The sequence below is a fragment of the Anomaloglossus baeobatrachus genome, chromosome 3 (assembly GCF_048569485.1).
Source record: "Anomaloglossus baeobatrachus isolate aAnoBae1 chromosome 3, aAnoBae1.hap1, whole genome shotgun sequence".
NCBI lineage: Eukaryota > Metazoa > Chordata > Amphibia > Anura > Aromobatidae > Anomaloglossus > Anomaloglossus baeobatrachus.
In genome coordinates, this window is record NC_134355.1 from 17,242,479 (window position 1) to 17,269,743 (window position 27,265).

The following is a 27,265-nucleotide window of genomic DNA, read 5'->3' on the forward strand; positions in this document are numbered from 1 at the left end:
CCATTATCGAGGTAAGTCGGGAAGCCCCCATACACATCAGATTGATGTCTGATCCTGGCGACTTTAGCCCTATGTTTATGGGAGTCTTCATGTAATCTGTATAAGGGCTTATTCAAACATCTATGCACGTCTGTACAATCTCGGAACACTGCATGTGTGGCGCCCTGGACAAGCCAGGGGCCACAGAGAACAACACCTACACACCCCACACTCCCGGTCAGGCACACCGAAGTCAGACACAAAACCCTTGTTACCTTCCTCCAGGGGCTGATGATCACTCCAGGGGGTGGGCCAGGTGGTTGGTCTCCGCCCACTGAGGAGTTCACAGCCCTGGAGGCAGGAAACTTTAGTCAGTTTAGCTCAGGCAGAGCTTGAGTGCGGAGCAGAGTTAAGTGCAGAGAGTAAAAGCGTGCTGAGCTACTGCAGGTGTCCGGGTTGGAGCCCGGGCACGTCCAGCAAGGTTGGCAGACGGTGGTGACCGTCTGCAGTTGTGGCCTATCCGAGTTTACCGTAAGGACCGTGGACGGGCGGTGGCCCGGCGGTACCGGACCGGTACACAAAGAGAAGTCAGCACCATCTGGCAGGGGCTTGCGGACCCCGGCAAGGCTAGGAGTCGCCGTGAATTTGCCGAATCCGTTAGTGAAGGGAACCTCCCGGGTTCCCCAGCAGCCAAGTCCCGAAAGAAGGCAACAGTCCAACCAGGAGAGGGAGACACCGCCAAGGCAACCGTTTCCCAGGGCCAGAGCCTGCGGGCAAAAAGGGGCTCCTCCAGCTCATACCCAAGCTGGGGAGCGGGTTTCCGGTGGGAACCCATCGGAACCATCTACCGTACATAGGTGCAGGGAAAGGCAGTCACCATCAACCTGCTGGGAGAATCAACACCGCAGCCGTCTGTGGGACCCGTCCATCCAGCCGTGTGTTTTACCGAGAACTGTGTCCTCATCATTGGGCTAAGTGAGTACCACCGTGCCGTGCGGCACAGCGCTGCCCCCGCGACCCTGCACGTCACCAGGCCCCGTAACCCGCCTGCCATCCATCCCTACCCCATCACCGGGCCCCAGGACAACCAACCCCCTACCCACGGAGGGGAGAATTAACAACAAAGCTGCTCCTTGTCACCGCTCCCGGGATCCCCGTCCAGAGCAGCGGTGGTGTCACTATTATCACCACGGACAATAATCAAATCCCCACAATCAAAACCCCTTTTCACTCACGGGCGAGGAACGCCGCTCGAGTCCCCGGGATCCGGCCCACCGCTCGAGCCACCACCGAGCAGCCGCAGCAGCGGCCGGACCCGAGCAGTGGGAGAGCGCAGCGTCCCCTCCTCCGCCCGCGACACATGGACTGGCTGAGGCCGTTCTTATAGACAGTGTTGTGACCTCAGAAATCATGAACCTCAGTGCAGCAACTCCGATCTAGTTACCTCTTTAGTGAGATAGCATGGAGTTTCTGTACAGAGGACGTCCCTTATAGACAGTACTCTGAACTCAGAAATCATGAGCCTCAGTGCAGCAACTCTGATCTAGTCATATCTGTACTGAGAAAACTAGAATGGAGTAACTACAGAGGGCTTTCCTTAGGCCAGAGCCACACTAGCATAATGCATCAGATGAGATATGCTAATGGCACTTGGATCAGGCTCTGCTGCGAGTGTGAGTCGAGTGTCATTATACAGTGATCCGATCCAGTGATCGGATCACAGGTGCAGAGGAGAGGGACAAATTAATCTCTCCATCTTCTCCATTACTTGTCTTTGCATATATCCAGATTTCATCCGAGTGCAGTGCGATGTTTCACACGCACCCATAGACATGTATGAGTGCAAGAGAGTTGAGACTCCTTGCAATCGCTGCATGCTGCCATTTTTTCCTCAGTCCGATTGGGACTGAAGAAAAAATCGTAGATCTGAGCTGCATCATTGTCTAACATAAAGTCGAGTTCAATGCGAGATTTTCTCGAGTCATACGCCAGTGTGACTGGCCTTATAGACAGTACACGAACCTCAGTGCAACAACTGCGATCTAGTCATCTCTGTACTGAGCAGTGGTGTAACTAGGGTTTGATGGGCCCCAGTGCAAAGTTTGGACTTGAGCCCCCCCAACACAGACACACGGGGTACGGGATAATGACACCGACACTCGGGGTATGGGATAATGACGTTGACACTCGGGGTACGGGATAATGACGTTAACACTTGGCTCTTTCCCTCAGCACCCATGTTTCCCATGATCTGAAATCCCTCTTTCTATCATCACCCAGCTTTCCTATGTTCTGATATCCATCTTGTCCTTAGCACCCAGCTTACCTATGCTCTGCTATACATCTTTCCCTCAGCACGCAGCTTTCCCATATCATAGGATCGGAAAGCTGGGTGCTGCGGGAAAGAGCCTCTTTCCATCAGCACAAACCATTCCCATCCCAAGCTTATGTCTTTGTCCCCCCTCGTACATAGTTCTCCAAATACTATAATGGCCCCCACATATTCTTCCATATAGTATATTGGGTCCCACATAACCCTTCATTTTATTAGAATGCGCCCCATAGTCCTCCTTGTATTATAATGCATTTCCCATAGTCCTCCATGTATAAGGTAGCTCTCATAGCCCTCCAATTATTATAATACAACTCCCATAGTCCTCCATGTATTATAATTCACCCCATAGTCCTCTATATATTATACTGCACCCCATAGTCCTCTGTATATTATACTGCACCCCATAGTTTTCCATATATTCTAATGAACCTCATAGTCCTATATGTATTATAATGCAGTCCCCATAGTCCTTCATATTGTATTATTCACCCCAGAGTCCTTCATGTATTCTGATGCAGCCCTATGGCCCATGTATAAGGTAACTCCATTAGTCCTCATATAATGCAGCCCCATAGTCATTCATATTGTATTATGCAGCCCCATAGTCCTCCATGTAAAATGCACCCCTGCATTCCATGTATAAGGTGTCCTTCATATGGTATTATGCAGCCCCATAATCCTCCATATATATTGTACCCCTATAGTCCATGTATAAGGTAACCCCATTAGTTCTCCATATAATGCAACCCCCAGAGTCCTATATGTATTATAATGCACCCCATAGTCCTTCATATTGGATTATGCAGCTCCATAGTCCTCCATGTATTTTCCCCCCTATATTCCATGTAAAAGGGATCCTTCATATAGTATTATGCACCTCTTATATTCCTCCATATAGTATTATGCACACCTTATATTCCTCCATATACTAGTATACACCCCTTATAGTCCTCCATAAAATAGTATTCACCCCTTATATTCCGCCATATACTAGTATGCAGCCCCCATATAGTGCACCACCATATTGTGTGCCCCAATATAATATTGTGCGCCAATATATAGTTATATGCAGCCCCCATATACTATTTTGCAACCCCCATATAGTAGTATGCTTCTCCATAGTTCTCTGGCCATCCTGATTAAATACACAAATATACTCACTTCTCCTCATTCCCTCACTGCCCCAGTCTCCTCAGTGTGTGTATGTCCACTGTTCTGCCACTCTGACATTTTAGCACAGTGGCACGCAGTAGTGAAGCCACCGCACTCCTCTGTGCTGACACATCAGAGTGTCACAGACACACAGCGGGAGAATGATGAGAAAGGGAGTGCTCTGCTCCTTCTCTCATCATTCCTTTCAATTGTATTGACATCTGTGATGCCGATATAAATTAAAGTGCGATGCTCGGCAGGGGGTCCACGGGAGGTGGGCTGATGCGAGCGCTGTCATCGGGCCCCAGTGACTCACGAGGTTATAGCGGTCAAGTGGCCTGCCTCTACTGCTGTTATGCCACTGATGGAGGCTACAGGGAGATCATCAAAAAATCCACTCCAATCTAGACAGCTCACTAGTGAATCATGTAGAATGGAGTTGCTAAAATTAGGTCCTCAAAAAGCAACTACACTCCAATTTTGTAGATTATTACGACTCTGCTGCGCTCTGTTACGCTTCTCCCTGTGAGGCTCTGCCCAATCTTCAGAAAAACATCCATTCTAGTCACCTCAGCACCGACCTGTCCAGATTGGAGGCTACGATGAGGTCCTCAAAAAATCCACCCCAATCTAGACAGCTCACTAGTGAATCATCTAGAATGGAGTGGCTAAAATGAGGTCCTCAAAAAATCAACTACGAGCCAATATTGTAAATTATTACGACTCTGCTACACTCTGTTACGCTTTAGGCTTCCCCCTTTAGGCTTCGCCCAATCTTCAAAAAAACTCCATTCTAGTCACCTCAGCACCGACCTGTCCAGATTGGAGGCTCCGATGAGGTCCTCAAAAAATCCACTCCAATCCAATATTGTAGATTGTGACGACTCTGCTGCGCTCTGTTACGCTTCTCCCTGTGAGGCTCAGCCCAATCTTAAAAAAACTCCATTTTAGTCACCTCAGCACCGACATGTCCAGAGTGGAGGCTATAGGGAAATCCTCAAAAAACTCCACTGTAATCTAGCTGGTTCACTAGTGAATCATCTAGAATGTAGTTGCGAAAATTAGGTCCTCAAAAAATCATCTCCAGTACAATATTGTAAATTATGACGACTCTGTTGGCTGCGCTCTGTTCGCATGTTGCAGTTTGGGTGCAGAAATGTTCCATGAAATCTGAACCTTCTGACAGAAAAATGCACCAAAAACACATGCTTTTTTGTACATTTTGGGGCCATACGTTTTTCTTAACGTAGTCAATTGCTTGAAGGGCTAAAAAGTGCAGTAAAAAATACAATAATATTCACATGCTGTAGATTGCACCAAATCTGCAAAAAGTAATAATGTGCGCAAAACACGTCGGCCTTTACATTAACTTTGCTTCCATAGCTGGCATAAAGATAGACATGCAGATTTTTGCTACAAACTGCAACAAATCTGCAACAAAAAACGCACTGTGTGCACACAGCCTTGGGTTATGTGCTCAAGGGAGAAAGTAACCGCGGATTTTTCGGCGGAAACCCACTGATTTTCTAGATTTTTCAGATAAATCCGAGGATTTACGCAAGTACAGCCACTCCCCATGTTATCCTATGGGATTTGGGGAGTGCTGTATCAATGCTGCGGTATGTGCGGCTGCGGAAAATGCTGAAGATTTCCCGCACCCACTCTTCAAAAATGTTGCTAACGAGGCTGGGACTGGAGGGCATAAAGTAATACTCAAAATTGAATTTTAACCTATAGAAATACATAAAAAATATAACAGTGTGGACGTTTGCTCCATTAAAAACTTGAGCAATTCATGAAAAAGCATTAAAACATTAGTCATGAAATCATTACAATTATAAAGCTGGTATATGTATGTTTATATATGTGTGTGCGTGTATATTTATGTGCGTTGTGAGACTGTGACCGGGGTTATCTATGACGGCCGGTATGTCTCGCCCCGGTTGTGCTCACTCCATGATAGAAAGTAAATCCACTCTAGGGTTAATCCTGTTTCCCTACAGGCTGAAGGAAGGGTTAAATGGAAACAGGAACGAGGGCAGGTGTGCCGGGTGTGAGGGAGTGAACAGAACTCCCTGAGCTCTCTGCTGGAGAGGCACATGTATATATTGTTGTGGACTTTTTTTTGTTTGGACATTAAAACCGTGTGCTGTGAACCTTAATGCCTGGATCCCGTGTCTTCTGCAGCGCAGCCGACCGTGCTACCTCACATATGGTGGAGAATCGGCGGGCATCACAGCCGGTGAGGTGTAGCATCCATCCCTGGTGACCCAGCTGCGCATGTCCTGGATTCGAGCGGCTATACTACAGCCCAAACCCGGTGACGCCATGGAGGACATACTAAGGCAGCAGCAACAGACTAATGCACAGCTACAAGAGGCTAATGCACAGCAGCAACAGACCAATGCACACCTGCTCCGGGCGTTGGAACGTCAGCAGCAATCCTTGCAAGCGCAGGAAAAAAGGCACCAAGAACAGATGGTTCTCCTGGCCAAGTCGATCCGTGCCGGACCGGCAGCAACAACCCCGGGACCGGGTGATGACGGCAGCGTCCGGAAAGCGGTGAGACAAGCGTTGCAAAAGATGACCCCGGGGGACGATGTGGAAGCGTTCCTGGCGGTGTTTGAGCGGGTGGCCGAGCGGGAAAAGCTGCCGACCCCCCAGTGGGCTGAGGTATTGTCGCCCTATCTGACGGGGGAACCCCAAAAAGCGTACCTGGACCTCTGTACCGAGGACGCCATTGACTATGTGACCCTAAAAGCCGAAATACTGGCACGGTTGGGGGTGAATACCTATGTACGGGCTCAGCGGGTAAATCAGTGGTTCTATGAGGAAGCCAAACCCGTACGCTCCCAGGCCTATGACTTGTTGCATCTTGTAAAAAAATGGTTGCAGCCTGACACTCTGAGCCCGGCGCAGATGGTGGAAAGGGTAGTAGTGGATCGTTTTGTGCGCACTTTACCCGTCACCGTTCAAAGGTGGGTAGGACAGGGTGACCCGAGTACCCTGGACCAGTTAGTGTCCCTGGTAGAGCGGCATGTGGCTACGCAGGACTTGATACGGGACACTGAGACTTTGCGTACCGCCCGTCGGTCCGGCCCCTCCAAGCCTAGGGCCAAGGACCCACCGTCGACAACGGTGCAGGAGTCCCCTACCGTCCCGCCTGAGGCCGTGGCCGCCAATCCTGAGGTCCGGAAGGTTCTGTACCCTAAACGACAACCCGTCAAGGGGGTTTCCGTCCCCATTAGATGTTGGCGGTGCCAGCGGGTGGGACATATGGAAGCCCAGTGTCCACTCACCACGGAGCCCATGGATTGTGGGGTTACCCGGCGGGGTTCAATGTATGCTCAGGTGGTGTGTACCGCTGACCTGGTCTCCCCAGAGACGGAGCCCCACTTGTGCCAAATACAGGTGAATGGATGTCCGGTTACAGGATTGTTGGATTCCGGAAGCTTAGTGACCCTTGTGCGATCCACCTTGAGGGCTAAAGTAAAGGCCACAGGACGTACCGTGGGGGTGGTTTGCATACATGGGGACCGCCGAGACTATCCCACGGGGATTGTCACCATCACAGCACCTTGCGGTCAGGTGCAACATGAGGTGGGACTTCTTAACACTCTTCCTTATGACGTGATCCTAGGAAGGGATCTGCCCTATTTTTGGACTTTATGGAAGGGACCCCCTAAGTCTCCTCAGATATTGGTCAGTCCGGGACCTGAGCCCTACAATCCTGAATCCGGGACACCTGCCGTAGGGGTCCCCATGATAGGGACAGAATGTGAACCCGATAGGTCGCCCCTAGAGGTATTGGCAGGAGAGGCTGAGACGGTCGAACCCATCCCGGAGTTGGAGGCGTCCCCGGATACGTTTGGGACTGCCCAACTCCAGGACCCTACATTAATACATGCCCGGAGTCGGGTGACAGTAATTGACGGGGTGGCACAGCTGCCCGGTGCCCAGGTAGGGTACCCCCATTTCGCTCTTAAGCAGGATTTACTCTACCGGGTAGATGAAATACGGGGCGTGGGGGTAGAGCAGTTGGTGGTGCCCCAGCCGCATCGTCGGCGGGTCCTCGACTTGGCTCATAAACACCTGATGAGTGGCCACCTAGGGGTCAAGAAAACGCAGGAGCGAATATTGCAAAGGTTCTATTGGCCCGGAGTCTTTGGGGAGGTAAAACGGTTCTGCGAAACCTGCCCGGAGTGTCAGCTTACCGCACCCCTGACCCATTTTCGCAGTCCGTTGGTACCGTTACCCATTATAGAAGTCCCTTTTGAACGGATAGGGATGGATCTGGTGGGGCCCCTCGTAAAGTCCGCTCGAGGGCACCAACACATCCTAGTGATCGTTGACTATGCCACCCGGTATCCCGAGGTGATTCCTCTCAGACATACTGCAGCAAAGCTTATAGCTCGGGAGTTGTTTGCTGTGTTCTGCCGGGTGGGGTTGCCCAAGGAGATCCTTACGGATCAGGGGACCCCATTCATGTCTAAAGTGACCAAAGAGCTATGCCGGCTACTCCAGATCAAGCAGTTGCGTACGTCTGTGTATCATCCTCAAACGGACGGTTTAGTCGAGCGTTTCAATAAAACCCTGAAAACCATGCTAAAAAGGGTGATTTCAAAAGACGGGAAAGACTGGGATATGATGCTTCCCTATTTGATGTTTGCCATCCGTGAGGTGCCACAGGCATCCACGGGGTTTTCGCCTTTTGAGTTGTTATACGGGCGACATCCCCGGGGATTGTTGGACCTGGCAAAGGAAACATGGGAGCAAGAGCCCACCCCCCATAAAAGTGTGATTGAACACATTTTGGGTATGCAGAACCGCATAAGCGCGGTCATGCCAATTGTGAAGGAGCATTTACAGGAGGCTCAGGCCGCGCAAAGCGGCCGCTACAATAGACAAGCCACCGTGCGGACCTTTAAACCCGGGGATCGGGTGTTGGTATTAATCCCCACGGCGGAGAGTAAATTCCTGGCTCAGTGGCAAGGCCCCTACGAGATAAAGGAAAGAGTCGGGCTGGTTAACCATAAAGTATTGCAGCCCGGTAGGCGGAAACCTGAACAAATATACCATGTCAACCTGTTAAAACCCTGGCAGGAACGGGAAAGCCTGATGGCTGTTTTTTCCCCATCTCCCTCCTCTTCGGGTCGTTCACCTCCGGCTCCAGCGACCTCCGGAGAGGACGAACCGGAAGTAAGGATTGGAGAAGCCCTCACCAAGACTCAGAGGCGAGAGGCCAGACGGTTGGTTCAGCAGAACCCCGATGTCTTCTCAGAGCTGCCCGGTAGGACCAGTCTGATACGACATGATATTGTCACCGAGCCCCACCTGAAGGTACGCCTGAAGTCATACCGGGTACCGGAGGCTCGACGACAAGCCATATCGGAGGAAGTAAAGACAATGTTACGTCTGGGGGTCATCGAAAAATCCCGGAGTGAATGGGCTAGTCCGATCGTCCTAATACCAAAACCCGATGGCTCCTTAAGGTTCTGCAATGACTCTAGGAGATTGAACGAAATATCCAAGTTCGATCTCTACCCCATGCCCAGAGTGGATGAGCTGATTGATAGGCTGGGACAGGCGCGGTATTTTACCACGCTCGACCTGACCAAGGGGTACTGGCAGGTGCCACTGACGGAGTCCGCCAAGGAGAAAACCGCTTTTGTTACGCCGGAGGGTCTCTTCCACTATGTTGTCTTGCCTTTTGGGTTACATGGCGCTCCAGCCACGTTCCAGAGGTTGATGGACTTAGTGCTGGAACCCCACCAGGCGTATGCATCAGCGTACCTTGATGACATCATTATTTACAGCTCCGATTGGCAGACCCACTTGGAACAGGTACAAGCGGTGGTGGACGCGCTTCGAACAGCCGGATTGACAGCCAATCCCAAGAAATGTGCGTTGGGACTCACGGAAGCCCGCTACTTGGGCTACGTGATAGGCCAAGGAGTGATTAAGCCCCAAATTAACAAGGTTGAGGCGATCCAGAAGTGGCCTAGACCCCTGACCACGAAGCAGGTTAGGGCCTTCCTGGGTATCGTGGGATACTACAGGAGGTTTGTAAAGGATTTTGCGGGACTATCAGCCCCCTTGACGGACCTTCTCAAAGGCAAGAAGTCCGCCATGGTGCGCTGGACTCCGCAGGCCGAGGACTCCTTCCGGGCCCTGAAGGGGGTCCTGTGCGGACAGCCCGTTCTTGTACACCCTGATTTCCGGAAGGAGTTCATAGTACAGACTGACGCCTCAGAGGTCGGCCTGGGGGCAGTGCTGTCTCAGGTGGTTCAGGGGGAGGAACACCCCGTCACCTTCTTAAGTAGGAAGCTCACCCCTCCCGAGCGGAATTATAGCGTAGTGGAGAAGGAGTGCCTGGCGATCAAGTGGGCCTTGGAGTCCCTACGCTATTACCTGCTGGGACGGCAGTTTCGCTTGGTGACGGATCACTCTCCACTGGTCTGGATGAGGTCCGCCAAGGAACGGAATGCCCGGGTTACCCGGTGGTTCCTTTCTCTGCAGAACTTCCGGTTTACGGTTGAACACCGGGCCGGTAGGTTGCAGGGCAACGCCGATGCCTTGTCCCGCGGCCCGTGTTTGATGGCGGGAGTTCAACCCCGCACGCTTGAACTGAGGGGGGGGGGTATGTGAGACTGTGACCGGGGTTATCTATGACGGCCGGTATGTCTCGCCCCGGTTGTGCTCACTCCATGATAGAAAGTAAATCCACTCTAGGGTTAATCCTGTTTCCCTACAGACTGAAGGAAGGGTTAAATGGAAACAGGAACGAGGGCAGGTGTGCCGGGTGTGAGGGAGTGAACAGAACTCCCTGAGCTCTCTGCTGGAGAGGCACATGTATATATTGTTGTGGACTTTTTTTTGTTTGGACATTAAAACCGTGTGCTGTGAACCTTAATGCCTGGATCCCGTGTCTTCTGCAGCGCAGCCGAGCGTGCTACCTCACAGCGTGTATATATGTGTGTGTATATATATATATATAAATACGAGATTATATGTATGTATATTATATAAAATATATAAAGCTGAGTGTGTGTGTGTGTGTGTGTCCGGAATTGGCATCTGCATCGTCGCAGCTACAGCTACAAAATTTTGCACACTCACACCGCGCTTTACAGTTATTCGCCAAAAAACCTGCCTCCATTAAAGCGAATGGAGCTGGGAGCCACAGTGCAGCCAGAACGTAAGAAGAATGCACAGCCACGCCCTTGTATGGAATGTTGGCGTGTCACAGTGCAGCTGGGGAAAGAGACAGACACAGACAGGGTAAGAGGCAGACACAGACAGGGTAAAAAACAGACATAGACAGGGTAAGAGACAGACAAAGAGACAGACTGTCAGGGAAAGAGACAGACAGGGAAAGAGAGAAACACAGACAAAGAGACAGACACAGGGAAACAGACAGACAGGGAAAGAGATAGACAAGGTAAGAGACAGACAAAGACAGGGAAAGAGACAGACACAGGGAAAGAGACAGCGGGAAAGAGGGAAAGAGACAGACGGGGAAAGAGACAGACACAGGGAAAGAGACAGACAGGGAAAGTGACAGAGATAGATAGACAGGGAAAGAGATAGATAGACAGACAGGGAAAGAGATTGAGACAGACAGGGAAAGAGACAGACAGAAAAAGAGCAAAAGAGAGATATATACAGAGGGGGAGAAAGACATTATAATTACATTTCTATCTATTTGTTTGTGGTTGTTGTGTGCAGAATACATTTTTGTTAATACATTCTATTTTGTTAACAAGAGTTATTAACCCGGGCGAAGCATACAGAGACAGGGTAAGAAACAGACAGAGACAGGGTAAGAGACAGACACAGAGACAGACACAGGGAAAGAGACAGACTGACAGGGAAAGAGACAGACACAAAGAGACAGAGACAGACACAGGGAAACAGACAGACAGGGAAAGAAAGGGAAAGAAAGAGACAGACAGGGTAAGAGACGGACAAAGACAGGTAAAGAGACAAAGAGACAGACAGAGGGAAAGAGACAGACAGGGAAAGAGAGGGAAAGAGACAGACAGGGAAAGTGACAGATAGATAGACAGGGAAAGAGATTGAGACAGACAGAGACAGTCAGAGACAGACAGGGAAAGAGACAGACAAAGAGATAGAGAGACAGAGAGATATATACAGAGGGGGAGACAGACAGAGAATGGGAGAGAAACAGAGAGACAGTTACTATCCCGGGCGTTAATACATTCTATTTATACATTCTATCCCGGGAATGTTAATACATTCTATTTTTTTAACAGCAGTTATTTACCCGGGCGAAGCCAGGTAGTACAGCTTGGGAAAGAGACAGACAGGGAAAAAGACAGACAGGGAAAGTGACAGATAAATAGACAGACTGAGAGAGACAGACAGTCAGAGGCAGACAGGGAAAGAGACAGACAGAAAAAGAGAGAGACAGAGACAGAGAGATATATACAGAGGGGGAGACAGACATTATAATTACATTTATATCTATTTGTTTTGTGGTTTTTGTGTGCAGAATACATTTTTGTTAATACATTCTATTTTGTTAACAGCAGTTATTAACCCGGGCGAAGCCGGGTAGTACAGCTAGTAATATATAATTGCATTAGCCCTGATACAAAATATGATGACCATCCACTCACATGTTTTTCATCTAGAAGTGATTGCATACAGAAACCATGGTAAACAATTTTTTTTTATTGGGAGAAATTAAATTTAGAGGTTTTTTTTACATGTTTATTTCAAGCACGTGAACATTTTTTTATTGCAAGTCCAACAACATGAATTGATTCATTGATTGCATAGATTATATACTGCACTACCTATGTAGTGCATTGTGTTACCTCACCCGGTCACTGTAAGAGTATGTGCATGCTGAGTTTTTTAAAAGTTTTTTTTAGAGTGTGTCTGCTCCAAAAAACACCTGAAACATCACTAAAAGTACCTTAAAATACACTTTTATTTCTACTCTAAAACCACTTTACTTTTCATATGATCATTCTTTTGAACATTTTTCTTCTATTACAAGTTTTTAAAAACAAGTGGTGGAAAATATCTGCATCTCACTTCATTTTGGTGCCACCTGATGGAAAATGTACCAAAGGCCGCCCTCAAAAAAATTTCAGAGGAAAAAAACAAATTTCAAATACGTTTGAAAAACTGTTTAAAACCTTTTCAGGAAATGAAGATCCCTGCAAGAACTCCCCAAAGAAGGAGTACCACTAGAAAATGCATTTGTTTTGACTGTTTAAAAAAAAAAAATGTCATATACACATACCCTTACACTATCGGGAAAGGCTTCATCTCTGTGTGCATTCTCTGATGCTTAACGAAACCTGATCTGTGTGAAAAACATTTCCCACATACTGAACATGAATATGGCTTCTCCCCTGTGTGAGTTCTCTGATGTTTAACAAGACCTGACCTCTGGGGAAAACATTTCTCACATACGGAACATGAATATGGCTTCTCCCCTGTGTGAATTCTGTAATGTTTAACAAGACTTGACCTTTGCGTAAAACATTTCCCACATTGTGAACATGAGAATGGCTTCTCCCCTGTGTGAATTCTCTGATGTTTGACAAGACCTGACCTGTGGGGAAAACATTTCCCACATACTGAACATGAGAATGGCTTTTCCCCCGTGTGAGTTCTTTGATGTTTAACAAGACCTGATCTGTGGCCAAAACATTTCCCACATTCAAAACATGTAAATGGTTTCTCCCCTGTGTGACTTCGACGATGTTCCATAAGAAATGATTTCTTGCCAAAACATTTCCCACATTCCAAACATGAATATGGCTTTTCTCCTGTGTGAGTTTTTCGATGTTCCCTAAGAACTGATTTCTTTCCAAAATATTTCCCACATTCTGAACATGGAAATGGCTTCTCTCCTGTGTGAGATCTTTGATGTTCCTCAAGAATTGATTTCATGATAAAACATTTGCCACATTCCGAGCATGAAAATGGCTTTTCCCCTGTGTGAATTCTTAGATGTCCTGAAAGATTTGATTTCTGGCTAAAATATTTTCCACATTCTGAACATGAAAATGGCTTCTCTCCTGTGTGAGTTCGCTCATGTACAACAAGAGATGATTTAGAGCGAAAACATCTGCCACATTCCGAACAGGAAAATGGCATCTCCCCTGTGTGACATCTTTGATGTTTTACAAGACCTGATTTATAGCGGAAACAGCTGCCACATTCTGAACATGGAAATGGTTTTTCATCTTTGAGAATTCTTTCTTGCCCAGAATGATCAGAGTTCTTCAATTGTTCTGCAGATGAAAATGATTTATGCTGCCTAGGTCCAGTTGTTTTTTTGCCAATCAGTGAATCATGAGATGACAGTATCTTGTGATCAGCAGTACCAGTGGATAGATCTGTGCTGTACAGTACTATAAACATATTAGGAGTTATGGAACTAGTTTGTGTGGTATCATCTTCTACTTTGAGATGTGGAGAACAGAGATGATGTCCATCAACACCTCTCATCCTCATATCATCAACTGGAAAAAGAAACATTGGTTAGTAATCCATTATAAAATACAATTCATACTGCACATATAAATCTCCCCACAAAGCCCCCCAAAGTGCTATATAACACTACATCTCCTCCCTATAATGCCATCGCCGGTGTCCCCACAATTTTCAACCTCCTCTTACCGGCAGGGACACCGGAACAGTCATCCTTCCGGCTACTCAGCGGTGGCTTCTGCTTCAGTACCTCCTGCCTGCTCCCAGGCCTATGCGTGCCACACAAGTCTCTTGGGAGTGTGCTTAGGGCTTAGTTCTCACTCATCACTAGTTACGAGTACCGAGCAACCAAGCATGGTAGTGCTCCCTCATCACTAGTTACGAGTACCCAGCACTCAAGCAGGTAGTGCCCGCTCATCACTAGTTACAAGTACTGAGCACGCGAGCAAGGTAGTGCCCGCTCATCACTAGTTACAAGTACAGAACACATGAGCATGGTACAAGTACAGAACACATGAGCATGATAGTGCCCGCTCATCACTAGTTACGAGTACTGAGCACCTGAGCATGGTAGTGCTCACTCATCACTAGTTACAAGTACAGAACACATGAGCATGGTAGTGCCCGCTCATCACTAGTTACGAGTACTGAGCATCCGAGCATGGTAGTGCTCACTCATCACTAGTTATGAGTACCGAGCACCTGAGCATGGTAGTGCCCGCTCATCACTAGTTAAGAGTACCGAGCACCTGAGCATGGTAGTGCCCGCTCATCACTAGTTACGAGTACTGAGCACCTGAGCATGGTAGTGCCCGCTCATCACTAGTTACGAGTACTGAGCACCTGAGCATGGTAGTGCCCGCTCATCACTAGTTACCAGTACAGAGCACCCGAGCATGGTAGTGCCCGCTCATCACTAGTTACAAGTACCGAGCACCCGAGCATGGTAGTGCCCGCTCATCACTAGTTACCAGTACCGAGCACCTGAGCACGGTGTTGCTCGCTCATCACTAGTTACGAGTATTGAGCACCTGAGCATGGTAGTGCCCGCTCATCAGTAGTTACGAGTACCGAGCACCTGAGCATGGTAGTGCTCGCTCATCACTAGTTACGAGTATTGAGCACCTGAGCATGGTAGTGCCCGCTCATCACTAGTTACGAGTACCGAGCACCTGAGCATGGTAGTGCCCGCTCATCACTACTCCTCCACTTCTACCTCCTAAAAGATGTATAATAAGTAAGATACCAATTGAGGTAGCCTCCAAGAGCTAATGCCTCAATTGTAGCCTCAGACTTGAACCAGAGCAAACAGAGCCTCCTAAATTTATTTGAACAGTTCCTGGACATATAAAGTACTTGTAGTAGTGAACATATGTGTTTACTAGATTAAGCCAATGAGATGATGGAGGAATATCCGTCGACTTTCACGCCATCTTGAATAGTGATGAGCAGATTAGGCAAATTCGAATTCGCCTGTTAGTGAGGATTTTCCTTGGAAATTAGTTGAGAAGTTATTTTCTATGAATGTAATGGGAGTTTGGGACAGGACTAGACAAAACTTGTAAATGTCTCTGGAGCTGCTCCACATGAAAAGTAAAATTTTATATCAGAGTAGTCAATTTTATGCAGTTTAATGGGGTTGCAGTAGACTCTATATAGGAATCTAACGTGACATGGAAAAGTTTCGGCGCCCCTGGTCAAAATTACTGTAATTGTGAAGTTATGCAAGTTGAAGGTGAAATGATCTCTAGAAGGCATAAAGTTATAGATGACACATTTCCTTTATATTTTAGGTTAAAATTAAAATAATTTTAATCTTTCACATTTTAATAAATTACAAAAACAAAAATGCGACAATGCTAAAGTTTGGGCACCCTTGGAAATTTGTGTGCTCAGATAACTTTGACTGAGGTTTCAGACCTTAATTAGCCTGTTAAGGTTATGGCTTGTTCACTATATCGTTAGGAAAGTCTGGGTGATGCAAATTTCACAGCTTTATAAATACCCAGCCTCCTCTAACCTTGTGCCAAAAAACAGCAGCCATGGTTTCTTCTAAGCAGCTGCCTAGCACTCTGAAAATGAAAATGGTGGAGGCCCGCAAAGCAGAAGAAGGCTGTAAGAAGATAGCAAAGTGTTTTAAAGTTTCCCTTTCTTCAGTTCAAAATGTAATTAGGAAATGGCTGTTACCAGGAACAGTGGAGGTCAAGATAAAGTCTGGAAGACTGAGCAAAATGTCTGTGAGCGCTGTTTGTAGGATTGCTAGAGAGGCAAATCAGAGCCCCTGGCTGACTGCAAGAGACCTTCAGAAAGATTCAGCAGACTCTGGAGTTGTGGTACCTTGTTCTACTGTTCAGAGACACCTGCATAAATATGGCCTTCTTGGAATTGTCATCAGAAGAAACCTCTCCTGTGTCCTCACCATAAAATTCAGAGAACATCTAAACAAGCCTGATGCATTTTAGAAACAAGTCCTGTGGACCGATGAGGTTACAACAAAACCCAAATGGCTATAATCATCAAAAGTATGTGTGGAGAAAAAAAGGCACAGAATTTAAAAAAAAAAAAAAGAATATCTCGCCAACCATTAATCATGGGGGTGGATTATTCATGCTTTCGGGTTGTGTTGCGGCCAATGGCACAAGGACTATTTCATAGAGGGAAGAATGGATTCAATGATATTTCAACAAATTCTTGATGCAAACAGAACACCATCTGTAAAAGAAAAGCTGAAGTTGAAAAGAGGAGAAAAGAGGAACAGCTTCTACAAATGGATAATGAGCCTAAACAGCCATCAAAATCACAACAGACGACCTCAAAAGGTGCAAGCTGAAGGTTTTACAATGGCCTCATAGTCCCCTGATCTGTATATCATTGAAAATTTGCGGCTAGACCTCAAAAGAACAGAGCATGCAAGACGAGCCAGGAATCTCACAGAACTGGAAAACGTCTCCAAGGAAGGGCAGTGCATGCAAGATGAGCCAAGAATCTGACAAAACTGTAAGACGAGCCAGGATTCTCGCAGAATTGGAAGACGTCTCCAAAGAAGAACGGAGGAAAATCTGCCAAACAAGAACTGAAAGACTCTTGGCTGCTGTAAAAAGTGTTTGCAAGCTGTGATACTTGTCAAAAATGGTGCCACTAGGTACCATCCATGCAGGGTGCCCAATAATAATTTTAAAATGGAAAAAATGAATATAAATTATTCTTATTTTCCCCTAAAATACAAAGGAAATGTGTAATCCTTAACTTTATTATTTCATATTCAACTTGCTTATCTCTTCATAATAATGCTGAGGATAAGAATTGAGTATCCAAAAATACTTAATTCAGCCATTTCATAGACTCAGGTTTATAGTTTAGTAGATGTAAACTAACACACATATTTATGCATGTCTTTGTTCTCTTTTACTAACACGTGTATATATATATATATATATATATATATATATATTGCATATTTAGTGATTTACCTTAAACACAGTATATATCAGTGTAAATTGAAGATGGCTGCTACATTCTGGACAACGCCTAAGATGATAAACAAAAGAAATTCCTGGAGTCTGGACTGACCAATCAAGAAGAGGATATGCAGATCTATATGTCTTGAAGCCCTGACCTACGATACTTGATTGGACTGTATTTTGTCCACACCCTTCACTTCTGAAGAGCTGTGAAAAGTTTTAAACAATAAAGACCAGTTGCCTCAGGGTCTGTCATGGAGAAGGTCCATAACCGATATAGTGTCTGTTATCGTTCATTCTCGTGTGCACACATGACATTATGATTTGAAACAGTGGTCAGATCTAGAAAAAGTGACCGGTTGAGTCACGCCCTTAATAATAATAATAATTTTTACCAGGGGTGCCAAAACTTTTGCATGCCACTGTATAGTGTAGAAAAATATGTACGCAGTCAGCCCCATTGCTTTGAACAGAACTGAAATGTAGTTACACTGCTGTTCTGCAGGGAAGTGCAACCACTTTATTGTCAGGACATGTGAGGGTCTCAGAGTTTAGACTCCCACCAATCATGAAGTGACGGCGTATCCAAGAACCTACAGTCTGGATTCTAACTTTCCTGCCTTTCCCACCAAATTCACAGCATGAGGAGACGGCATGTTCCCCTTCTGGAGATATGACATGATCCCCATGGCCTCCACATTGAGAAATTAGACTTATGGTATCATGTAACCTTCACTTCAATCATGTTTGTGTTTGTATCCATGTTATATCACCCTGCACCAATGTCCGGCAGAATGATGGAAAATAAATAGTAATAATAATGAGGAAAGACATGTTTCCTGAGTTTCCATGAATAATATATATATATATATATATATATATATATATATATATAAAAAGACATTTACGGTAAATAGTTTTATGAGTCGCCCTTACCGGTCACTGATGTGGGGTTTTCGAGTCCACACTTTGTTCCACTAGAACTTTCCTACAATATTCCCAAATTACAGAGATGAGAAAATAAAGAAACAAAGTTTAAGTAATTTACACATAGTTCCTATTATTCCTCTGCACAACAGCATCTCAGTCCACAGCAGTGTGAAGGGGGCGCTGTGCTCATTAACACCAGTCCTTACATTACCACCACTGCCACTGCTTTTACAGTAGAGAAGCCTTTTATCATCACTGATGAGATTGAACCTTCTTTCCTGCAGTCAGAGCTTGCGTTCTTCTACTTTGTGGTGAACTTAGTGAAAATTTCTGCAATTTTATTATGTAGTCACTATAGACTGCAACTGAAGTCACATAAATCCTCCAGTACACGGCGGGCGGAGGGGATTAGTGGAAGCTTCATTACATCAATCTATAGAGGATCTGAAGAAATCTCACCTCATCCACCTGATGATCCCGGGGGACATCTTCCTCCTTTTCTGGCCGATCCTGGGAATATAGAGGACGGGGACATCTCTCCGGTGGATTTCTCTGACTGGATCCATCTGTAGGAAATAACAGCAGTGATGAATACATTGTCTGTATGTGATGAGCAGATGATGGGGAATCTAGACGACTCTCAGACCTGTCCTCTCCTCTACAGCCCAGGACGGTCTCCTCTTACCCGGGGATGTGATGGACGGGGGCTCCTCCATCATGACCTCCTTGTACAGATCCTTGTGTCCTTCTAGATACTCCCACTCCTCCATGGAGAAATAGACGGTGACGTCCTGACATCTTATAGGGACCTGACACACACAATGAGCCGTCATTAGCAGACCCCTCCCCCGGCAGCGGTATTGTATAATGTCCCAGCATTCCCGGCAGTGCTCACCTCTCCGCTCAGCAGCTCAGTGATCCTGTGGGTCAGTTCTAGGATCTTCTGCTCATGTATCAGTGAATGAGGTGGAGGCTCGGTGATGGCACTCGGGGTCCTGCTCCGTCCTCCTGACACATGGGGGGTCACACACCCCCCAGACGACGTCTTCACTACTGTGTGATCCTGTGTATGGGGAGACGCCGGTCACTACACAGAGGCCGAGAATCCTCCACCTTCCCCGTCATTTCCCTGCTTTATTCCTAGAGATCAGAGGGATGTGATGTGAAGCTCTCACCTCTCCAGTGATCCAGTAGATTATCTCCAGGGTGAGGTCTAATATCCGAGCCGCCATGTGCTCTCTGTCCTGCTCCATCCTCGGGGGGCCGCTGATGGGAAGGACCAGCCTCTAGTAAAGGGAAAGAGTCATCCTTATAATAAGGAGCCTGAGGACACAGGGAGGACTGAGCGCAGCCTCATATTTGGCAGAACACATATAAAGTGCAGGGACTCGGGATTGGGAATTTTTCCGGGCTGAGATAAGTCGTGCACACGCTGAACGCTCACTGATCAGATAGGACCTGTGATGATGTCACAGTCATGTGATCTGTTCTGTACATGTTAGAGGATATAGGACGCCAGTATACAGTTACATGACAGGAAGTGATGCACTGTGTACTCCTCCCACATGTGACTGATCACATGACTTTGACATCATCACAGGTCCTGCAGTTGCTAGGATACAAGTGCAGTCTCCTCCCACATAGAGTTGTGTCCTCCCTCCTCCTCAGGTGTGCACCGTCCTAGCACCTCGGTGTCCAGAATGGAGAGCTGTGTATACAGTGTACAATGCAGAGCGATGTGACGGAGGCTGGAGGAGAGCGGACCCCTATACACTGTGTGTCCTGGGGCTGTTCTCAGAGTAAGGGTCTGTGTATACCAGTAACTGTCCTGACCTCCATAGCAGGAAAAATCTGCGAGCAAATTGTCAAGGAACACTTAGGCTATGTGCGCACGGTGCGTTTTTCGAGGTGTTTTTGCGCGTTTTTGGTCTTAAGACCCTGTGCGCACTAGAAAATGGAATTTTCTTAAGAAAATTCCACAACCTCTGAAAGGTTACCGCACCTGCGATAAAAAAACACAGCAAACCGCACCCGAAAGCCGCATGCAGTTTTACCGTGGTATTGCCGCGAATTTTCTGCAGGAAAAGAAGTGACATGAACATTCTTTTTGCTGCAAATTCTACAGCAAAACCTGAAGGGGAAAAAAACGCAGTGCGCACACAGCCTTAGTTAGGTCCCTGGATGTGACGGCATTAATTACCCAGAGCCGCACGGCTTTATGACCCATAAATCTTGTCAGACCAACCGGATTTCCTTCTACAACAAAGTCACTGAATGGTTGGACCAGGGGAATGCTGTGGATATACCCTGTTTCCCCGAAAATAAGACACTGTCTTATATTTTTTAATGCCCTGAAAAAAGCAGTAGGTCTTATTTTCAGGGGGTGTCTTATTCTCGAGGAGACATGGTTGGGGGTAAGTTTACCTCCCACAAAAAGCAGCCCCCCCCCTTCCCAGGATCGTCATACTTACTAGCCCCGGGCGTCTGTATGGCTCCCAGATCTCCCTGTGATCTCCCAGCAGGTGTGAGAAATGCCTCCCCTGCGTCTGACACTCGCATAGATCACATCACACTCACTCATACTCATACAGACACACACATTACATTCCACATCATTCCTCTCTGTGATCCCCTATATCTGACTCACAGTTGCATACATTAGATCTCACACACACACACACCAGATTCCACATCATTCCTCCCTGTGATCTCCCAGCAGATGTGCTCCCCTACATCTGACTGACACTCGCATGCATCAGATCTCACACACACACACACACACAATCACATCACATCACATTCCACATAATTTCTCCCTGTGATCTCCCAGCAGCTGTGCTTCCCTGTGTCTGGCCGACACTCACACATCAGAACACAGTCACACATCAGACAGCATACATACATACATACACACACACACACACACATGCACACACCTCTCACATCATTCCTCCCTGTGCATTCCAGTGGGCGCTCCCAGCAGCTGTTCTGCACGCCGTCCTCCTCTGCCTCCTGCCGACACTCACACATCCGATCGCATACACACACAAACACAGCTTTTACATCATTCCTCCCTGTGCTTTCCGGTGGGCGCTCATCGCAGCTGTACTGTACGCCGTCCTCCTCTGCTTCCTGCCGACACTCACACATCTGATTGCATACATTCACACACACACACACATCAGACAGCACACACGCACACATCCGATCGCATACACTCACACACAATCACGATATTGCACATGCGCGCGCACACAATCACAACATCCGGAGATACCACATGCTTCCGGCTATGTGATCCTCCGTCAGGTCCTGGAAGGTCACTGCACTGCATCATGTGAATCTGGCAGCACGGTTACTGCCACAGGTCTATCATACCACAGCATATGGACATCGGCCTCCTGATGAACCATGAGATGGTGAAACGCGTTGAGGCAGTTTAAGCTAAGTCTAGTTGTCCCTGCTATTATCGAGGGTCTCATTTGAGATAGGATTGTGGCCTCTTATCAATTGAGGCTTTTTATGAGCTCCAGTTTTTGCACAAGTATCACTTTATATATATGTTGGCACTGCACTTTAATTGCTTGCACTGCACTTTATCCTTTGGCTAGGGGCTCATAGGGTTATTAGTAGGGACAGCCGTCGAGGAGTGGGGGCGCCACTACGTATCTTTAGGGTGCCAACCTCCACGGTTAGGTAGAACACAGGAGGGAGCGGATATTGTAGGGATATTTTTCCCTCTCTCTCCTGTGCACTTTCACTTTGATCACATAGTGTGGTATTGTATTTTTTAAACATCAATATTAAATGTTAAGTTTTAAGGGGGTTTATGTTAATTTGTTGAATACGCTATTACTAGTGAATTTTGAAGGTCACTGCACTGCACAGTATCGCCGCCGAGCAGCAAGTGATATTGCTGGATGTGGTGAGTGTGTGGATGCGATCTGTAGTGTGTATGTATGTGATCTGATGTGTGTATGTATGTGATCTGATGTGTGTGTGTGTGTGTGTGTGATCTGATGTGTGTGTGCGTGTGCGTTCCGCCGCAGGACCTTGATGCGCTCACCTGCTCCGGAGTCTGGTAAGTATGATAGGGGGGTCTTCTCTCTTCTTTCTTTAGAGGGTCTCTGCTGTCTATAAAGAAGTGTCCTTCAGTGTCTTTAACTCTTTTACCGCTGCATGACACTTCATTATTGACCGCAGCTAGATTTTATTTTCAGGGAATGTCTTATAATTAAGCATCCCTGAAAACTCCTGCTAGGTCTTATTTTCGGGGGAAGTCTTATTTTCAGGGAAACACGGTATACCTGGACTTCAGTAAGGCATTGGATAATTTTATCAATGAGGATGTCGTGTGATACTTTATCAAGTATAGAATCGACAGAAAATCAGTTAGATGGATTCACAACTGGCGTAATGATTGGACACAATGAGTAATACTAAATGGCTACACATCAACCTGGAGGAACGTCAAAAGTGGCTTCCGCAAGGCTCTGTCCTGGGCCCAGTGCTGTGTAATATCCGCCATCTGTCCTGGGCCCAGTGCTGTGTAATATCCGCCATCTGTCCTGGGCCCTGTGCTGTGTAATATCCGCAAGCTTCTGTCCTGGGGCCAGTGCTGTTTAATATCTTTATAAATGATCTGGAAAACGGAATTATTGGGAAACTCATAAAATTCACAGATAATACTAAGATAAGAGGAGTAGCCAATACTAGAGAGGAAAGAGGGAGGATTCAAAAGAATCTAGACACTCGAGCAATGGACCGAGGAGAACAGAATGGTGTTTACCAGACACAAATGCAAAGTCCTACATCTGGGTAAAAGAAATGTAAAAAGCATATATAATATGGGAGGAACAGGACTATGTGACAGCTCCAGGGAAAAGGACTGTGACATAATAGTGGATCCCAGATTCAACATGAGCCAACAGTGTGGAGCTGCAGCTAAAAAGGCCAACAAAATTCTGGGATGTTTCAAGACAAGCATTGAATGTAGATCCAGAGAGGTAATTATTCCCCTATACTCTGCCCTGGTCAGACCCCACCTGGAATACTGTGTACAGTTCTGGGTGCCCCAATTCAAGAAAGACATCGATATATTGGAGCAAGTCCAGAGAAGAGCAACCAAGATGGTAGAAGGTCTGCAAATCATGTCATATGAAGACCGGCTACAAGAACTAAAGAGAAAGCTGAAAGGAGACTTCAGGCTGGAGTCACACTTGCTTGAGACTCGCGCAAGTCTCACAACATTCGGCATGGCTCACTCTACTTACAGGAGTGGATCGGCTTCATGTATTTCTATGCAGCCTAAATGTTCGTGTACAGAGAGTGTGAGGCCATGCCGGGTGATGCGATGCAAGACTCACGTGAGTCTCAAGCAGGTGTGATTCCGGCCTAATAGCGGTCTACAAATATCTGAAAGGTCGTCATAGTCCAGAGGGAACCACCCTATTCTCATTAGCACAAGGAAGTACAAGAAGTAATGGGAGGAAAGTAAAAGGAAGGAGATTCAGATTAGACATTAGGAAAAACCTTCTAACAGTGAGGGCAGTCAGAGTGGAACAGGCTACCACAAGAGGTGGTCGGCGCTCAATGGAAATGTTCAAGCAGAAGCTGGATAAACATGTCACTGGGATGATTTAAGAAAACCTGCACTCGCACGGGGTTGGACCCGATGACCCTTGAGGTCCCTTCCAACTATCTGCGCAGTCACGCAAATTTTTAATTGCACATAGAGGTATTTACAGTTAGGTTCCCGATGAGATCACGTTGCCGTTGCTTATTGGAGTCACATGGATTGGCCAGCACATAAGCTAAAAATCTCATTTTGTCAATATTTCCAAAGCAGTAATGGAATGCTTATGTCGTTTTACTCATTTTTCACATTAGCTATGTATTTTTCTCCTTTCTCTAATATTTCTATAGCATGAATGCAATGCCAATATATCCTTATATTATTGAGTGCCACTGGATATGCTTTTGTAGTTATGCTGTTTTTCTTGGTTGGGGCCTGTTCACATTTGTGGAAGCTGCTGGTAAGTTTTCTGATGTATTTAATGAGCGGTGGCAATGTGTTGTGTGCTTGGGGTGTGATTTTTGCTCACTTTATAGCCTATAACAAAGATTGAGTGCTGGTCTGAGTGATAGGAGATGAATTAACCCTTGCAGGCACACCTCATGACACGTATAGAGCAGTGTGTACGTGACAACTTGGTGGCCGAATGATGGGATAGAGTTTACTTTTAGTAGAACATTAGTGGATGGTTCAAGCAATTATTCCCTGTACTAAAGGACTGGTTTCCTTTCGAAGAATGCACCAGTTCTTCAAGGTTCTTACTTAGACATACTTGCAAATAATTTCCCGTCCCTTTTTGTTTTTCTATCTTTTTATTTTGCAAAAGGCTGTTCACCGATATGGCAGCCTTGTATAAGAAGCAGAATAAAGAGGCTCTGCTCAACCTCTGTGAGCAGAGAGGAATAGAGACGGCAGACAAATCCATAGATCTGCTGATTGGGGCCTTGATGGAGCAAGACTCAGAGCAGTGGCACCTGGACAAAGAGGAAGCCCAACTCAGGGAAGCCAAGAAATGGACCTTGACCGGAAAATACCTTCTGGGGGTACGAACACTGCCAGTTCTGAAGAGAGCATGGACTTTTCTTTGCAAATGGCCTTACAACTGCTGGGAGCAAATGATGCCAGTATACGCCTGCAGCTTATTCTATAGTACCAACAGACTGAGATAGAGGCTCTCGGGCTGAGAAATGCTGGGTCCAGAGAGAGGCTGCTGCAGCCAAGTCGCCAGGCTGAGATCGATTTCCAGCTTCAGATGACCCAAGTACAAAGGGGTAACAATTCGCCGCTACAAAATTCTCAGGACATAAACCCAAGGAGGACATGCTTGTAAAACTTCCCTGTGATGAATAAGGATGAAGACTTAGATACCTTTCTTCAGTGGTTCGAAAAAACCTGCAGGCCATACCATCCACCCAGTGATCAGTGGGCACAGTATTTAACTCCATTGTTCAAAGACAAAGCCTTGTATGATTTTGCTGACCATCCACCTGAGTTAGATGGGGACTCTGATGCAATAAAAGAGACCTTGGTCAGGAAGTACAACCTCTCCCCAGAAGTGTATCGGAAAGGTTCAAGAATCTACAGGATTAACTGACAGTTATACAGATGTCGTGAGCACCTTGAGGACCATGTTCCATCAACGGATCCAAGGACTTTCTCTTACCAGCTTTGAGAAACCAGAGGATCTCCTGGTGAAGGATCAATTCCTGTACATCTTCCCATGTATGTTCAACAATTTGTCCGTGATCTGGAGCCCAACACTACAGATCAGGCTGCAAAGATTGCTGACTCTTATGCTGCCAACAGGATGCCTGAGGTGCAGAAGCCAGCCGTCACCAGCTGGAAAGGGGGTAAGCTGAAAACCCCTGCCAATGCCCCTGCCAGCCGATCACTGGGGAGTTTTACCCCGTCTGTCAGCAGCCGGCCTGCATCTCATACCAGCCACCCACCGGTGCTCTACATGCGTCCTTCATATTAGCATTACCTGCCGAGAGAGGTAGAAGAGGAACCCCACAACTAAGGCCCAAGGGTCTAGTGCAGCTGTTCTTTTTGTGATTGGGGCAGTTGGGAGGGCACATGAAAGCTTGCAACCAGTTACTGTGGGCGACATCTTCACTGTGGGTCTCAAGGACACTGGTGCAGAATGAACTCTCATGCAGCTTGAATTTGTGTTCCCTGAAAAACTTATCCCTGGGAAGCCTCTGATTGTCTCTGGGATTGGGGGTGTTCGTCGGTCTTTACAGATGGCCTGGTTTGGGCGCCAGGAGGGGGTAGAAGGAAGAGGGGGTGTCCGAGAACCTCCCCTCCAATGTTTTATTGGGAACTAATTTGGGACAGTTGGTTGCTCAATACGTTCCTGACAACCCTCCCAACCTGATAGTTCATGTATTCCAAGTACTGATGCTGTAAATGTAAATATCAATGTTATGCATGATAATAAAGTGTTGATTACACAGGGGAACCCAGTAACCAAACCCCACAGAACAGACACGAACAACGGAGAACGAAACCTTGTACACACTGAACTCAAACACAAAGGAGAGACTATATGTGTACAGGGGAATAAAGAAAAGGGTAGGGAATAAACTCACAGAGGACCGTTCACACCATGCAGAAAAGCAACTGTACTTCACCATACAGTGGACAACCACTAAGACCGGGATCACTGAAGCTATCTTCGGCGGTCTCCTACTACACTCCCGAGCCTGAAATAGGAACAGACCAGCTGTGGATGGTGATCAACAACCCGACTCTCAGAAGAGTTGCACACTGCTCCAATAAAGAATTAACTACTGCATGTCTGGGAGCAGTGAAACAACTCAGCCGACGCCCAGCCAAGCTGAACACTTAAGAGACCAGGTTGCCTGTTGATTTCTGCTATGTGAACAGAGTCCGACAACTTAGTATTAATCCGTGTGTGCGGATCCGGACAGCGCATGACAGATACATAGAGCCCCAACAATATTTAATGGTATTAGCCAAGGTCCATATATGATTACCATACACTCATATGTCTATCATCCATGAGGGGGGTTGTATACGTAATTATAGTAAACATTTTTTATTTTGAAAACTGAAATTTTGAGTTTTTTTACATTTTTATTTAAAGCACATAAACATTTTTTTTTTTTTTATTGCTAGTCCTATGACATGAATTTATTCATTGATTGTATAGATTCTATGCTACACTACCTATGTAGTGTGGTGTATTACCTTATCCGGTTAATATAAGGGTATGTGCACACTGAGTTGTTTTTATTTTAAAGTCTTTTAGCTGTTGTCTGCTCTGAAAAACACCTGAAACATCACTCAAAGTAACTGGAAATACACTTCCTATGCATTTCTACACTAAAACCC

General features: G+C 46.5%; 2 protein-coding genes across 2 annotated transcripts in view; both read right to left on the reverse strand.

Annotated features, from left to right (window-relative positions):
- The window catches only part of LOC142295895 (uncharacterized), a 30,593-nt gene extending 11,818 nt beyond the window's left edge, over nt 1-18,775 (reverse strand). The window contains exon 1 of the mRNA XM_075339013.1: nt 18,340-18,775. The gene's annotated coding sequence lies outside the window, so the exon portion shown is untranslated. The remainder of the gene's footprint in view (nt 1-18,339) is intronic.
- LOC142297141 (uncharacterized) overlaps nt 12,171-27,265 on the reverse strand; it is an 88,573-nt gene continuing 73,478 nt past the window's right edge. The window contains exons 16-21 of the mRNA XM_075341417.1: nt 19,509-19,619; nt 19,229-19,396; nt 19,019-19,142; nt 18,793-18,899; nt 18,340-18,391; nt 12,171-13,974 (exon numbers count right to left, since the gene is read on the reverse strand). Of these exons, the coding sequence (XP_075197532.1) occupies nt 12,746-13,974; nt 18,340-18,391; nt 18,793-18,899; nt 19,019-19,142; nt 19,229-19,396; nt 19,509-19,619 (1,791 nt within the window). The 3' untranslated portion in view covers nt 12,171-12,745. The remainder of the gene's footprint in view (nt 13,975-18,339; nt 18,392-18,792; nt 18,900-19,018; nt 19,143-19,228; nt 19,397-19,508; nt 19,620-27,265) is intronic.